The sequence below is a fragment of the Temnothorax longispinosus genome, chromosome 2 (assembly GCF_030848805.1).
Source record: "Temnothorax longispinosus isolate EJ_2023e chromosome 2, Tlon_JGU_v1, whole genome shotgun sequence".
Lineage (NCBI taxonomy): Eukaryota > Metazoa > Arthropoda > Insecta > Hymenoptera > Formicidae > Temnothorax > Temnothorax longispinosus.
In genome coordinates, this window is record NC_092359.1 from 7749943 (window position 1) to 7764054 (window position 14112).

General features: G+C 37.4%; 1 protein-coding gene and 1 long non-coding RNA gene across 9 annotated transcripts in view; one reads left to right on the top strand and one right to left on the bottom strand.

The window, feature by feature from the left end:
• Positions 1-14112, top strand: part of LOC139807967 (lachesin) — a 268286-nt gene that overhangs the window by 191803 nt on the left and 62371 nt on the right. For all 8 annotated transcript variants that reach the window (XM_071769497.1, XM_071769498.1, XM_071769490.1 and 5 more), the window contains 2 exons: positions 7023-7230; positions 7586-7747. In XM_071769497.1, the coding sequence (XP_071625598.1) occupies positions 7023-7230; positions 7586-7747 (370 nt within the window). The remainder of the gene's footprint in view (positions 1-7022; positions 7231-7585; positions 7748-14112) is intronic.
• Positions 8131-14112, bottom strand: part of LOC139807968 (uncharacterized) — an 82411-nt gene continuing 76429 nt past the window's right edge. Inside the window, exon 3 of the long non-coding RNA XR_011730767.1 lies at positions 8131-8540. This is a non-coding gene — a long non-coding RNA (uncharacterized lncRNA). The remainder of the gene's footprint in view (positions 8541-14112) is intronic.

Sequence of the window (14112 nt, forward strand, 5' to 3'; positions counted from 1 at the left end):
TAAATCGAAGCGATTGTTTACGTGTTTGTAGAAATTTAACAAAACAACACCGATAAAGATTTAATGAAAAATATTGAGAGGTATACATGTTATATACGTATTTGTTTTTATTACAGAGTACTATTTTAATTTATAAACAAGCTAACGCGTTTAAATTGAAGAAATCGATTACTTTGGATGTAAACAAGTGACGGGATAAATTTGCGTTATTTATAGGATATCACGCGTCGTTATTTAGTTCAGTAGAAACATTAACTCGTATAAAAATCAACTTATTTAGCTGTATGACTCGTCGGTAAGACAACGATGTTCTTCAGCTGAGTTGCTGATTGGAGAAGCATAGAGCGCGGGAGCAAATGCAAAGCTGACTGACTGACTGATTGATCTTCTGGGAAATCAGACTCGGCCTAATAGCTATTATGGTGACCCACGGGAACATTTTTGCGAATTTAATTAAAACGAACAGTAATTACCGGTTTACGATGACGTATCGTCGTCATAGTTGCACAAGTCATAACTCGGCTCTAATTTCATTGTTCTATGCCAAATTTCCTTTCTGTTACGTTCTCAAACAACTTGATTTGTCTTTTTCTGCGTCTCTCTTCGCTCAGTCATATTCTCATTTGATCTCTTTCATCAGTCCAGAATAGCTTCTCTTCTCTTTTTCTTCATCTTCCCTCCAGTCTCCCTTTCGTCCCGATTGTTGCTTTGCTTCCTCCCCCCTCTTCTCTCGTTCCTTTTCCAGTCTTGCTCCCTGCAACCTCTTTGCAATTTTGAATTTTGCCCCACGGCCATCGTCGTGCATGCAGCCGTAACACTCAGCTACCGTAATAGCACTTGAACGGGGCCAAACGCGTATCGTTTACAACCCTGTGAATTTTCCTGCAGAATTACTTGAGGAAGAAATTTAACAGCAAGGCATTGGTGTTAATTAGTGGTTAATTAACAGTACACCAACCGGGCGAGTAATGCTTCATTAAAAGTCGTTAGTACATCGGATCGTTTGCAACGTACAAAACTTCGATAATCGATAGATTCGCCGGTGAAACTCTTAGGTAATCTTGACGAGTGTGTACGTAAACTCGGTCAACGTTTTATGTTTTGTAAAGTAAGTGGAAAAATATTATACATGCAAACTTACATTAATTTATACTGTCACAATTTTGTTTAGATTCTCTGAAGAGAGATGTTAACTTTTTTGATTTTATTACGCGAAGTAAAATTTCATAAAGAACAAGTCGGGGCTTTTTTTTGTAACTCATTCAGTGAGCTAATATATCTTCGTTGCAAGCTCAAACATGAGAACAGAAGGCGGTAGTGCATAAAATCGGCATAAAATCCCTCTCAGAATTATTTGACCATTTTTCCGTATTATTTTACTTTTTTTTTTAGGCGGCAAATCTCCCGTGAATTATACGCTCGCGAAATGGTACTTGCTCGAAACTTCCGTTCTGTTGACTTCGCGCAGTCCTCACGATATATTTCACGTTAATTCCTCGACGTGGCGATAGCAAGTTAAACTATTGAAATTGAAGGACGAACAACTCGTTGCGGGTCGTGCCAAACGCTCAACATCTTGCCGTAACGACAGTTCCTACGTGCCAACCGTTTAATTCGACTTTACTTGAAAGATTAGTATCGTATAACGGTGTAAACGTTTCTTTCAAAGATGAAAGATCTCGCAGAAGTGAATGTTAAAACGAAAGTGAATGTTGAACCAAGTACAATATATAGATATTTGCGATATAGATAGAGATTACGCTAAGTATCAGTGATTCGACATGATATCATTAGAGATCATTTTTTAATAGATAATTACACGTATTAAAAAAAAGAAGTTATGATAATAGCGCTTAACGTAACATAAAAAAAGTCCAATTAATTTTGCGTACGGGATCAAGAACTTTAATTTTGCTATTGTTTCCTGAATATAATTATTATTCAGTTTTTATTCGATTATGAGTATGTATTTAAAAGGTATATGACATCTTTTACAATTTATTTAAATTATAAGACTATAAAAAGCTATAAAAAATAAAAGCGTACTTATTAAACATGATTATAAATATAGGAAAACTTTTAAATGTTTTATCATATACTTTTGCGAAGCTTGAATAGACGGGGTCATTGCAGCATAAATATAACACAATATAAAATACTTTGCATTTTTTGCGATGTCACTTCAGTTGATTGTCATGCACAAAACCGGGAAACTGGCGCAAAGTGCTTGCACTTTTACTTATCAACGTTTCTGTTATTGTGCAAACGTTCTCGACAGAACTTATGTATATACTTGCTTGAAATGTTGGCCTTATCTAAGCATATGCGATTTCTCATCAAGTAATTCGCACACAAGTACGTCTGTACAATGTTACAATGTACTTACAAAAGTTTGTACAGTATGTATAAACTCCGAATAAACGTTGCATGTCCGTAATACTTGAAAGTATGGAGTATATCAGTCAATGTATAAATCTCTATATAATAAACTAATAAATGTAATAAACCTCTATATAATTATTGCAATAATTATTTCGCTTTTATTATAGAAATTCCTGTAAGAATAGTACAAATACAATTTTTTTTTATATTTAGATATCATTTTCTCCGCAATTTTTTTCTATGACTCGTAATTATCTTCTGTGACTGTCTTAGTAACTCTGCTCCACACTGAAATATTGTTGCGATCTTCTTTTTATAAAACCGGCGATTCTTATTGCTGAACTGTTGCCGCATTAAGTTGTAGTTGTCATATGAATTATTCCGTTCTTGTTTCCTTTCGGTTTTGACTTGGAAATTTACTATTGGCTAAAAATAACATATAAATATGGATTTATATGCGTAAATGGAGGAACAGTCGATATCGCAGGAGCAGATTGCATTCAACAGAAAGTTGAAATTATTTCACGGTACGGAGATTGCGTTACGGTTTCTATATTTTAATTATCGCGTATCCTCTTATCAGCTTTCGGGCTGTCAATCGATCACTAAAAAAAAAAAAATCTCCGTATAAAACGAGCTCTCGGGTGCGAGGTTAAGCATAAAAGTGATCGAAGCGAGCGATGAACACGTGAATCTAGATTGCATTGAATCATCCATCGTACTGTCAATAGATACCGATATGTGCAAACAGAATCTCTATCTTCGCGCGCTAGTTATATAAATCATACGTAGGTATAATTGTAAAAGCTAGATATCCATATCGCGCTATGATATAACCTGTCACGATCACTAGATTTGTTATAATTTAGATGATCGTTTCTCAATACCTTTTGGCGCACGCTCGTATTGATGTGCACCTGCTCACATCAAATATCATTCTTTACAACCTCCGTGTGAAAATCGCGTTAAAATATTTTGTTAAATTTATCTTTTTTTTTTAACGGGCGACCCAGTTAGAAATGCGATTTGTCACCGCAAGTTACAGTAGGTTTTGCGATAATATTTTACATTCCTACGTTGCAGACAGGGTTTGAATTACTGCCAGAATTTTCAATCGTGCTTGCAACCAGTGGGGGTTTTTTGTCGAAACCGTTTAAGACCGATATAATACCGCAGTTATGTATAGAGCACAAGAAAGTATTCTTCTTTAAGATTCATTCTTACTCGTTAAATCAGAGGCTGCATATTACGTTTTATTTTAGTCATTATACCATTCTTATTGCTGCAGTACAGATATATGCTACAGATATGTAAAGATAAAAGTGTTCACAAAAAATATTATTCACGCGAATAATATTATTAAGGCTTCCATGATCCAGTCTTGACCGAAAATGGCGTTTTTCTTGCACGGTTTATATTTGTGTCCAAAATTTAATTTTCAAGACACTCTGGGGAACACATTTATATAAGCGAGCCCTCATCTCCGTGCACGTGCGCGTCGCGACGGCTTCCTCTTCGTTAGAACTTAGGAGCCATCCACAGTGCGTGACTACGAAAGTTTCTTGTATCGCGCTACGGTGACTTTTCCGAGAGATCCCGGGCAACTTTCCCGGTGCGCTCCTCTCGGCGAGCCTTGCTTATAAACCGTCGTGAAAATTGCCCCGAGAGATGTATGTAATATAAAACTTATTAATCTCGGGACTTTGCGTGGCATTATATAATGGTCAATTTAATCTCATTCGCGAGGAAGAGATAGAGAGACCTGTTTGTAAATTATTGGATGGATGCTTTCTAATAACAATGAGAAGCAATTGAAAACTGTTACTGTCGTTCTGGCAGTAGTGATCTCGTATTGTTCACCTTGAGGCTTTCGTGCAGGCGGTCGGATTGTTCCTTTTCTTTTTCGCGAATGCGGTATAGGGAAACCTGCCGAAAACTGTGGCGACCGCATGTTCGCGCTGCGGATTTCAGAATTACACGCAAGTTGAAGCGGAATCTGTTGAGTTCGGAGATCCTCAGGAACCAGCAAATCCTGTTGGCAGACAAGAGCTTCAGAGATCCGCCACCATCCATCTTCTGAGCTCTTCGTTAGGAGAGCCGTCAGTGGCGTCTGACTGTTTAAAGAACTTTCACGGGATGTACTGTGATTTCCCGTACTTGAAACTTTTGCTTACCCGGGTGCCGACGAAAAGGAAAAGCGGTACATAGGCGAACAATTCTAGACGAAGTTGTTGCCGAGTTCCTAGGTGAAATACCTGAGGGGAAAAGAATTCGAAGTAGGATAAAACGTGGGAAACAGCAACTCCTAAATGTAAATGTTTTGTCAGATCAGATTTAGATTCGCGATAAGTCGATTAAGCATAATTTGTTAAAACGTCTAACAAAATCGCATCTCACGACGACTGCAGCTGCAGCGACAACTGCGGCAATAAATATATAACAATAATGCTCTCTGTTATAGAGTTTTTATACTAACGATAAGTAGCTGTTGTGAAATTTATTTTCTCTGTAATTGTTTAATTATAATTTGTCAGATATGTATATATCATGCTTGGGGGGGGGGATTTGGCATATCTTTTAAAAGTTTATTTAATTTAAAAATTGTTAAAATGTTTCTCATTCGATATATAAAGATATAAAGATATGCATCCCAGAAAACATGAGGCATATATCAAAATATTGTTACAATATATTCTATAAACAATAATGCTACGAATAAAAGCCGAATTTTTTTGCATGGATTGAAGGAGAAGAAAGGATAGAAATGATACAATTTACCCTGTCCAAACGGACTGTTTCTGGCTTAATTTGAGGAAGTATATATACGCCCGGAAAAAGAGGCGAGGAAAAAGCGGAAGAAGCGCCATTTCCGTGGATCCAGATGTTGCCAAGCAGCAATAACGAATCTAAAAGGAAGCGAGATTTAGCGAGTAAATCATTGTGCAAAATCGTGAACATTGCAACACGTTTAATAAACATTAAGTAAAATCCTTTAATTTTCAATTTTAGATATATTTTTTATCTGAACTTCTATCGATTATTTATTTTAGGCGATATGGCGAAAGCTGGATATTTGCTTAATAAAATCAACAAAAGTAATATGATCAACATAACAATATTAATTATAACTGAATTACAGCGAACCTTTGCAATACAACGACGAGCACACAAACAATAAGATAATTAGTCATTATTTTTAACATTACTTTTTAAATTGTAAATAAGGCAAATCCTTTGGAAATATTTTAATTATGAAGTATTCGAGAACTCGTAGATTCTTATGTTATTCTCTTAGCGAAAACGTGCTTTACAACGTCTCGCAGGAAGGAAAATGCGATAATAGGAACCGAGTCGGGCGGAATTCGTTGCTGTTTTTGTTCTAGTTATGAAAAAGTATATTTAAAAAGGAGCTAAGAGAAAAAAAAGAATGAGAAACGGTGCGCGCCGTTGCGCTACCGGGCGTTGCCTCGAACCCATGGCGAGGAGAGGAAACGAGAAGAAAGGTTTGAAGAAACGGCCCGGAAGTCCTTGAAAGTGCATAAGCTTTGTCGCGGAATGAGCTTAGTTAGACGCGAGTTACCTCGGTGGAGCGTAAAATACTGGCGTAATAATCTTCATTCCTGGCGGTCGCGCGTAGCATCGCGCCGCGCAATCTTTTCTTTCTCCTCTCGCCTTTCGATCTCAGTGACATCGCTATTCGTGATGCCATTCGATCGACGCTCGTGCTGCTGTCGCGACGAGGTCAGGATCGCGAGACAAGTTTGACACCGATCGTAAAACTCGCGCCGCGCAGATTCGCCGGGGCGGTATTCGGGGATATTCGTGCATGGTTCTTGAGACGTAGAGAGAGAAAATTTTTCGCTGACGGGACGCTTAGCTGCGGACTTTCAGAGACGGCGTGACTTTGCGACGTGCTAATATGGAAATATTCAATGCAGGAACTAGGTGCGATAAACGGACGGCTGCTTCCTCCTGGCTTTATGAACTCGTGTCTGAGGGAGGTGTATATATTAAGCGGGCACCGTTGAAATTTTCAACGTGATGGTTGCTCAACTTTGCTGGTCAACGTTAGATCTTGGATTAAATTTGAACTTGTATATGTATATACGTTTATATCACTAGCGAGAGTATATTATAATAAAGTTTTAGATTATTTTAATTTTTATTGCACATTATAATGGGATAAATGGAACGGAAATACTTTATACCCACATTATACGTAAACAGGAGAAAATGTACGCTTTTATAAACTCTAATGCAATAATTTATGACAATAATTTTAACTGGAAAACGCATGAGTACTTTCTCTCTCTAGTGCTTATCGTTATCAAATCTCATGCAATTTACAATTACTTTATATCACTTATTTACTTTTGCTGTTTGTGAAATAGTAATATCAAACTTGGTAACGCAAGTGATAGAGAAAGAGATAGAGAAAAGAAAAAGGGGAAAAGATGAACTAAATATAACATATAAGAAACATTAAGAAAACGTTATAAATGAGGAGCGTTATTTTATTTATAAAAAATATATACTTTATTTAGAAATACATTATAATTCTGGCATAATGTACATTTGTATATGTATATAAAGTTATTTAACAATGTACCTTTAAATATTTGTTTTCCTCTTGTTTTCAGGTGGCGTGGATCCATGTCGGTCGTCAAATGTTGCTCACTATTCACAAGCATGTGGTCGTGAAAGTACCCAGGTTTTCCGTGTCGCATGACAATCAGAAAACATGGCTGCTTCATATTAATAGTGTGCAACAGGATGATCGGGGATATTATATGTGCCAAGTAAATACCAATCCAATGATAAGCCAAGTGGGTTTTCTTCAAGTCGTTGGTAAATATCATTTTATTAATAACTTCAATTATTTTATAAATAACTTGTTCTAAATAATTTACATACAAAACGTATATTTCCTAATAATAATAAATTGCAATGTGACGTGTAATATGAAGAAAATAAGCAATGGCATAAAAGTTTATAATGCAGCAAAATTCATGTTAGTAACTAAATATTTATTTTAATGTAAATTAATTTTATTCTATTTAATTGTCGCGATGCATTTGAAAAGTATTTTCACGTTACATTATCCGAAATAAATTTTGCATTAAAAGGAGTATTTAACGAACGTTAATCACACAACGTTACGGGTTAAACTTCGAATAAAAAAGCTCTTTTATATGTCTTCCAGTGCCACCGAATATATTGGATTCCCTTTCTACGGAGAGCACTGTGGCAGTTCGAGAACATCAGAACATTACTCTCACATGCAAGGCCGACGGATATCCGCCGCCGAAATTAATGTGGAAGCGAGAAGATGGTCAAGTAATAAGCATCAACAAACATCACAAAGGTACGTCGTTATATTAAATTATTTTCTGTGCCGCTGTAACGCGAGTGATTATTTTCGATTTATATTGCACGTAAAATATCGAAAATCTATCTTCCACTCGGTTTTCGTGATGTCTTGTATCCATTTCAGTCAATTTAACTCGAAGAAGCGATATTCGTAAATTCACTCGAGATGAAAAAGTTATAAGTTGCAAACGTACGCGATTTTACACAATTTAATTTCGGTTTATATTAGTAGCTTTATTGGGGTCGTATTATTTATTTATTGGATAGTTTTACATTTTATTAAAATAGATCAATTAAAATCATTTTTCAAAATTGTAATAACACCGTTGCTATTTTTGGGTATAAATATCTACACGAGTTTTTAATATTTCATGCTACTATTTTTTTATTAGTCTTTTTATTTTACATGTATTTCTATCACGCATTTTGCAGTAAATATACATATATCATAAAATTTTTTAACACTTGATTATTTAATTATATTTTGCACCGAATTACATATTTTGTTTCGAGCGTTTGGAGAATTTTCTTTGTTCGCTTATGTATGAACTTAAAAACGATTCCACGAGTTTCCCCTTTACGATGTCTCGGGATCCCTTGTCTACGCGAGTCGAAACTTTCAAGTACTTTTACAAGGGGAAACGGGGGTATTTGTAATGCAGCTGAAGTTCAATACGGAAAGTAATTTTTGGTACAAGAGGATGTTCTCCTTCCCCGTACGTTTTTCTTCGGGTCCCACGAGTCTTGGCATCGACGTCTCGCTCAAGCAGCAGATCGACGGACGTTTGCTGAAAAAAGAAATTTGAAGTAAATTTTCATCAATTACGAACGTAGAGATACCTGCTTGCACAGGCAGTCCAGTCCGAGGTGCGTTAGAAAATGCGAAATAAAAAGCCGCATCTTATCGGTTGAGCAATTTCGTGTTTCCTTCGGATTTCTCCGATAATCCGATTTACGAGGAGTTTCACCACACTCAGTCTGATCGCATCTCCGCAACGACATATACGTATGCAGATAGGTTTGGCGCGGGAAATGTACGGACAAATATTTAATTGTTCGACAAAAACAATTATATTATTTAATCGTGCGCATTACAAATCTCCGCGAAACGGATAAAATGCACCATGCTTAATACAAAACATCAATCCTGCCGTGCATTTATTTATTAATTCTCAAATGAATCAGTCATTTGAGAATTAATGAACAAATGCGCGGTAAAATCTTTAACGCAGATAATCTGAAAGTGATTATATTGTCACCGCCGAGTGGCGTCGTGAATTTCTCCGTGTTTACTCCGACTTCGCCCCAGATAGATTGAAATTCAGGACACTCAGACGGCAATATTTTTCATGTGACAGCCGCACGTGAATCAACTTAAGTTTTTATTAGACTTTCGATAATTATTTTCTTGCGTGTCAGTGTTATCAACTTATGGCTTTTAGATTTTGCTTTCGTGATTAATGTCGCAAATAAGATCTTTATAGAAACTTGCAAAAAAGATATTATCTGTTTCATCGGGTCGACTGTAAGTTCTTTATTGCGCTTCACCCCTATAACGTTTATATCTTACTTTATGAATCTCAGCTTATCTCTGTTACATTAATCCTGGATTCGGATGGATTAATATGATTTCTATTTAATATAAACATCACAGTATATTCAACCGGTAAAACATTGGAGAGTTCTACACAAATGTACGAAAAGATTTTTAGTACTCATAATCAAGTAATGCGTATTAAGGTAGTTCGATGATGAAGGGCCGAAGTCAAAACAATATTTATAATTTTTTTATTTTTATGATTATAAAAAAATAGAATAACGCATCGCAAAGCTTCGTAACGACGTAAAAAGACCATTAGTAAATAATTTTTTTGTTGTAGAATAATATTTTGCCTGAAATAGATTAAATAAAGTGTGTGTTAACGCGTCGCTTGACTAGTTTTCAACTTTAATTATTAATTAAAAAAAAAACTGTACGGTGGATTGTGTTCACCTTCAACTATAGGCTTCCTCACAGTGTCCTCTTTCCATCGAATATATATTGTTCAGACATTTTTGGCAAAAGATTTTTTGCAAAGTCGTGTTATTCATAGGAAAATAACCTCTTTTCCTATTAGATCAATGTTAAAATCATTAAAATCACCTAATTTTAAAATTAAATATCTTGAGAACGGGACGGTGAATTATCTTTTTTCTAGGCTTAATCGATTCAGGAGAGTTCCTTTTTTCGATATAAAAAATAAAACCTATCACTTTTGGCAAAAGTTGTTCATCATTGAACTACCTTAATTAAAGGGCATATAAGTACTTACTGTTGCATACACTTGTTCCGGAATATCACGAGATGATTTCTTCTTCCGCTTTCCGTAATAAATCATAGACGACAGATAACTAATTAACGGAGCCAAAGAAGAAAGTTACGGCATCGTATTCAACATCAAGAGCAGTAAATCGTGGCAATGATAGCCCCGTAAAGCGCGCGGGGCGCGCGTTTATCTAATATCTACATTGTGTCTCCACGCGTGTTACGCCGTTATCGTCTTTGCACATTGAGCGTTAAGCTTCAGGACAGAACAGGGCAAACTGCATACGCGCCATCGGAGAATGCCCAGAGGGTACGACGCTCATGGTAAAGCAATAAAGTGCGATAAACTGTGCAAGTTCCCCACCCACTCGCCGTCGTGCTATTAGCAATGCAATTATCGCCTGCTCCCTGGTAGTTGGGGCATCCGCGGGACGTCCTTTAAGTCTCTCTCTCTCTATATATATATATATCTTTTCTTCATGGAATAGAATTACGCTATGGAATAGAGTTTCGCCATTTAATAATTCCATACATGATATTGTTCGACGTTCAATAATTCCGTGCTCGGTGTCGCGCTTTTTGTGTTAAACGTCAGTTCTCCGGCCCGCAGTTTTTTTTAACCCAGATTGATTGAATTAAATCTCGCGATTTTTTATTCTCCGTTCTGTCGCGCTATTTCGATGAGCGAGAGGTGCGAGAGTGACAGACGTCGTAATTGACCGATGATGCGCTTTTCGAAATGAACCCTTCGCGCTGTACAGTGTTAAAACTATTTTTTTTTTCGTAGGTACACTTGGCAATGTACTATCGATTTATTGATTAAACGCATTACGTTTCTCCTCTCGCGAGAAATGTGCCAACGTGAAATCTTCAATGGCCGCAACCACCGCGAGTTATTGCGGCCGAGCAAACTCTGCAGGTTTGCTCCATCTGCAGCGTGATTAGTAATACAATTATCTGCTTTCGCGGTTCTTTTCGTCGACACGGTGCGCTCTCGGCGTCTATCTCGCGCAAGTAATTCGCACAAGTAGGCGACAATTCTAATATAATGTAACTTGTTACCGTAAAGTATATACTTCGAGGGGCGCGCCGTTATTGAATCCGCACGTTCGGACTCATAATTGTTAAAGCGCGCGAGTTATGCGCGCGCCACATGCCAAAATCCCCTGGTGGGCACGTGGCCGCAAGTTAACGTCACGGGATACGATAAACTGGGTAACGCAATTGCCGCGTCGCACAATTCTATCTACCAATCTGCGACGCGATCCCGCATCTCATCGAGTTACACTCGCATAAATATTTGGTCGAACGTAAAGGGACATTGCGGCATATTATTCGCGCGTACGTATTACTTGCACTGAAATTGTCTCGTGAAATCGTTACGCGGATTAACTTAATTGGTTTGAGAGCTGTCATATATTTAAATTCGGTACGCCACGAGTAACGTTAAAAATAAATCAGTCGAATTGAACTTCGAATTGCAAGTAATACTGTAAATACATATACATATATGAAGTATTATGTACGCGTGATCGCACGGATTATCATAATTCCGCGCCCATATATTTTATACTCTCCGATATAAAACTATCCCATTTCATTTAACGTTTAATCGCGAAATATTTGCCGCAACTTATTGCCAGATAATCATGATAATCTTTTGTTCTCGCGTATGTTTCTCGTATTTAATATAAATAAAATTCATAGCAGCTGTTATAACCGCCTAAACGGTTAATAGTCTAACATTACTTTTTCTACAGCTTCTGATACTATTGCGATATTATTACGTTAATAATATCTGATTTTCTGATAAAAAATTTCCTGATAACATTCTAGTATGAAAAATCGAACTTTTAAGAAGCTTCTTTTGGGGACACACCTACAAATCCATTAAGGTGATGTATTTAGTGGCCATGCGAGCGACGCATTGTGGAGAACAATCACGGGGGGAACAAGAAGGCAGGGATACCGCAGAGAAAACACAAGAGGTACATCGATGCAAACAGCGGATTAGCCAGGGGGATTTATATAACGAGGAAAGCTATCTCGGTAAAGCTCGGGCGGAAGGCTTTTTGCTCTCGACCCCGGCGCTTCTTAAATATTGTAGAGATTAATCAACTCTCTCACAGCCCTTCGCGGAGTAGGACGCGAAGCAGCGAGCAGCTCCTGCCCCGAGCTGCGAGGAGAGAACGTCCGTCAGCGAGCGGACAGCCGGGTCCGTAGTACTCCGTAGTAGGCGAGCGCCGGAGGGGGTGGAAGACGCGCCTGCAGGCGGGTGTAAGAGCAGTCGCTTGAAAATTATGCGCATACACGGCACATCTATGAAATATGCACTGGTTACTAAAGATACGCGACGGTCTCCTTCGGCGTGATTCCGACACGGAATTAAAAGGATCCCTCGTTGTTGCTGCTGCTGCTGCTGGTAATGCCACTGATGTTACCGCTGCGGGAGAACGCGTTTGTGAGAGGCTTAGAGACACTGAAGCAGCAAAATTTCACGCGGTTAATTTCTTAGGGGAATTTTGTCTCGTTTAGCGCTCGTTAAAATATGCAGACATTATTAGAAGTGTTTGCGAAGCGAGTTCTATATCGATTATGCAATAAATTTAAAGAGTAAACTTTCTCTATAAAAGGTAAGTCTTTATGAGATTATATATTTATGATAAATCTGTGTTACATATAATATACTAAATCTGCATTAGAGACTTAACAAATAAAGAAAATGTTTGCGCACATACTTTATCTCTTTTTCTCATGTGAAGCGATCTATATTGAAGCGAATTTCACGTAATTACTTGGAACTGGTAACAATTAGTCAATGCCACCTATACACGCAATTATGTAGTTATTACGAACATTTCAGGAAATATATTTTTGACGTGACTGAAATAATCTAATACTTAATCAATCGTGAGTTATCGCGAATTAAATTTGTCGAGAGCGAGTTTAAACTTCTTATACGTCACCGACGTTCACGAGTGTCACACGTTAATAAACGTGTTAATAAATAACGTATGTGCTTTCTCATGTATACTTCTGCATCGTTATAAATCCTTCGCGGTATTCATTTTTAACAACGCAACGAAGTTTACGGTAATTAAACGCCGCGCTTCGTCCTAGCTTTGTGCTCAAAATCCCGTCGCATCCCCGACCTATGTGAATTTTCTTCTGAAAAACAACGATAGACTGTTATACCCTTAATACCAGCGGTATAATAGGTTAAATACAGATATAATTCAGGCGAATCAGAAGGATTGCGAGCTAAGAGCGTACTCTACGTTCTTTGTATCCGTGTATATTGCGCCGCAATGCACCATAGAATAGCCACGACCGACGGCTCCGCACCAGTCATGATTATAAATTGCTCGGAACAGCTTTCGAGCTATTCATTTTACCTTGTCAGCAATTAGCCTCCGCGTAATTCGAATGATTTTGATGAGATAGCATGAGATACCTTCGCAAAGCGAAATGAGGAACCGACCAAGGGATAACGTTATTAAATGGCAAACAATTAAGCCACAAAGAAAAATTACATTTAACTTTGATAAAAATAAAATGTATCTAATATATGCATTTAATGTGAAAGATATTTAAAGATATTTCACTTGCCATTTTATCTTTGTGAGATAATATTAACTTCGCGTGCTTAGAATAAATGGGGCTAATAATTTAGGAGATATATAATCCCTGTAATAAATTTTATGCATCTACAGATAGGAGAATGCTACGTGCATTCCAATGAGATATAAATGCATATGCATCACCACACGTTCATAGTATTAATATTTCTCCGAAAAAAAAAAAAAAATTATACAGGATTATACACTACGAACGTTACCAATTTTTCTCTCTTATATTTTTGCCGATCTCCTCTACAAATATAAACAGACAAATCACAGTCTCGCATTATGTGGAGCATCATTCGATTATGGTACGCGAGCAATTAACGCACTGCGACAGCCACACGTGTTGCGTAACATGGAATCTTCCGGCGACACAATGCGCCATCTGATCCGTCAACAAATAACAGGGTGAACAGCACGGGAGAGAGAATC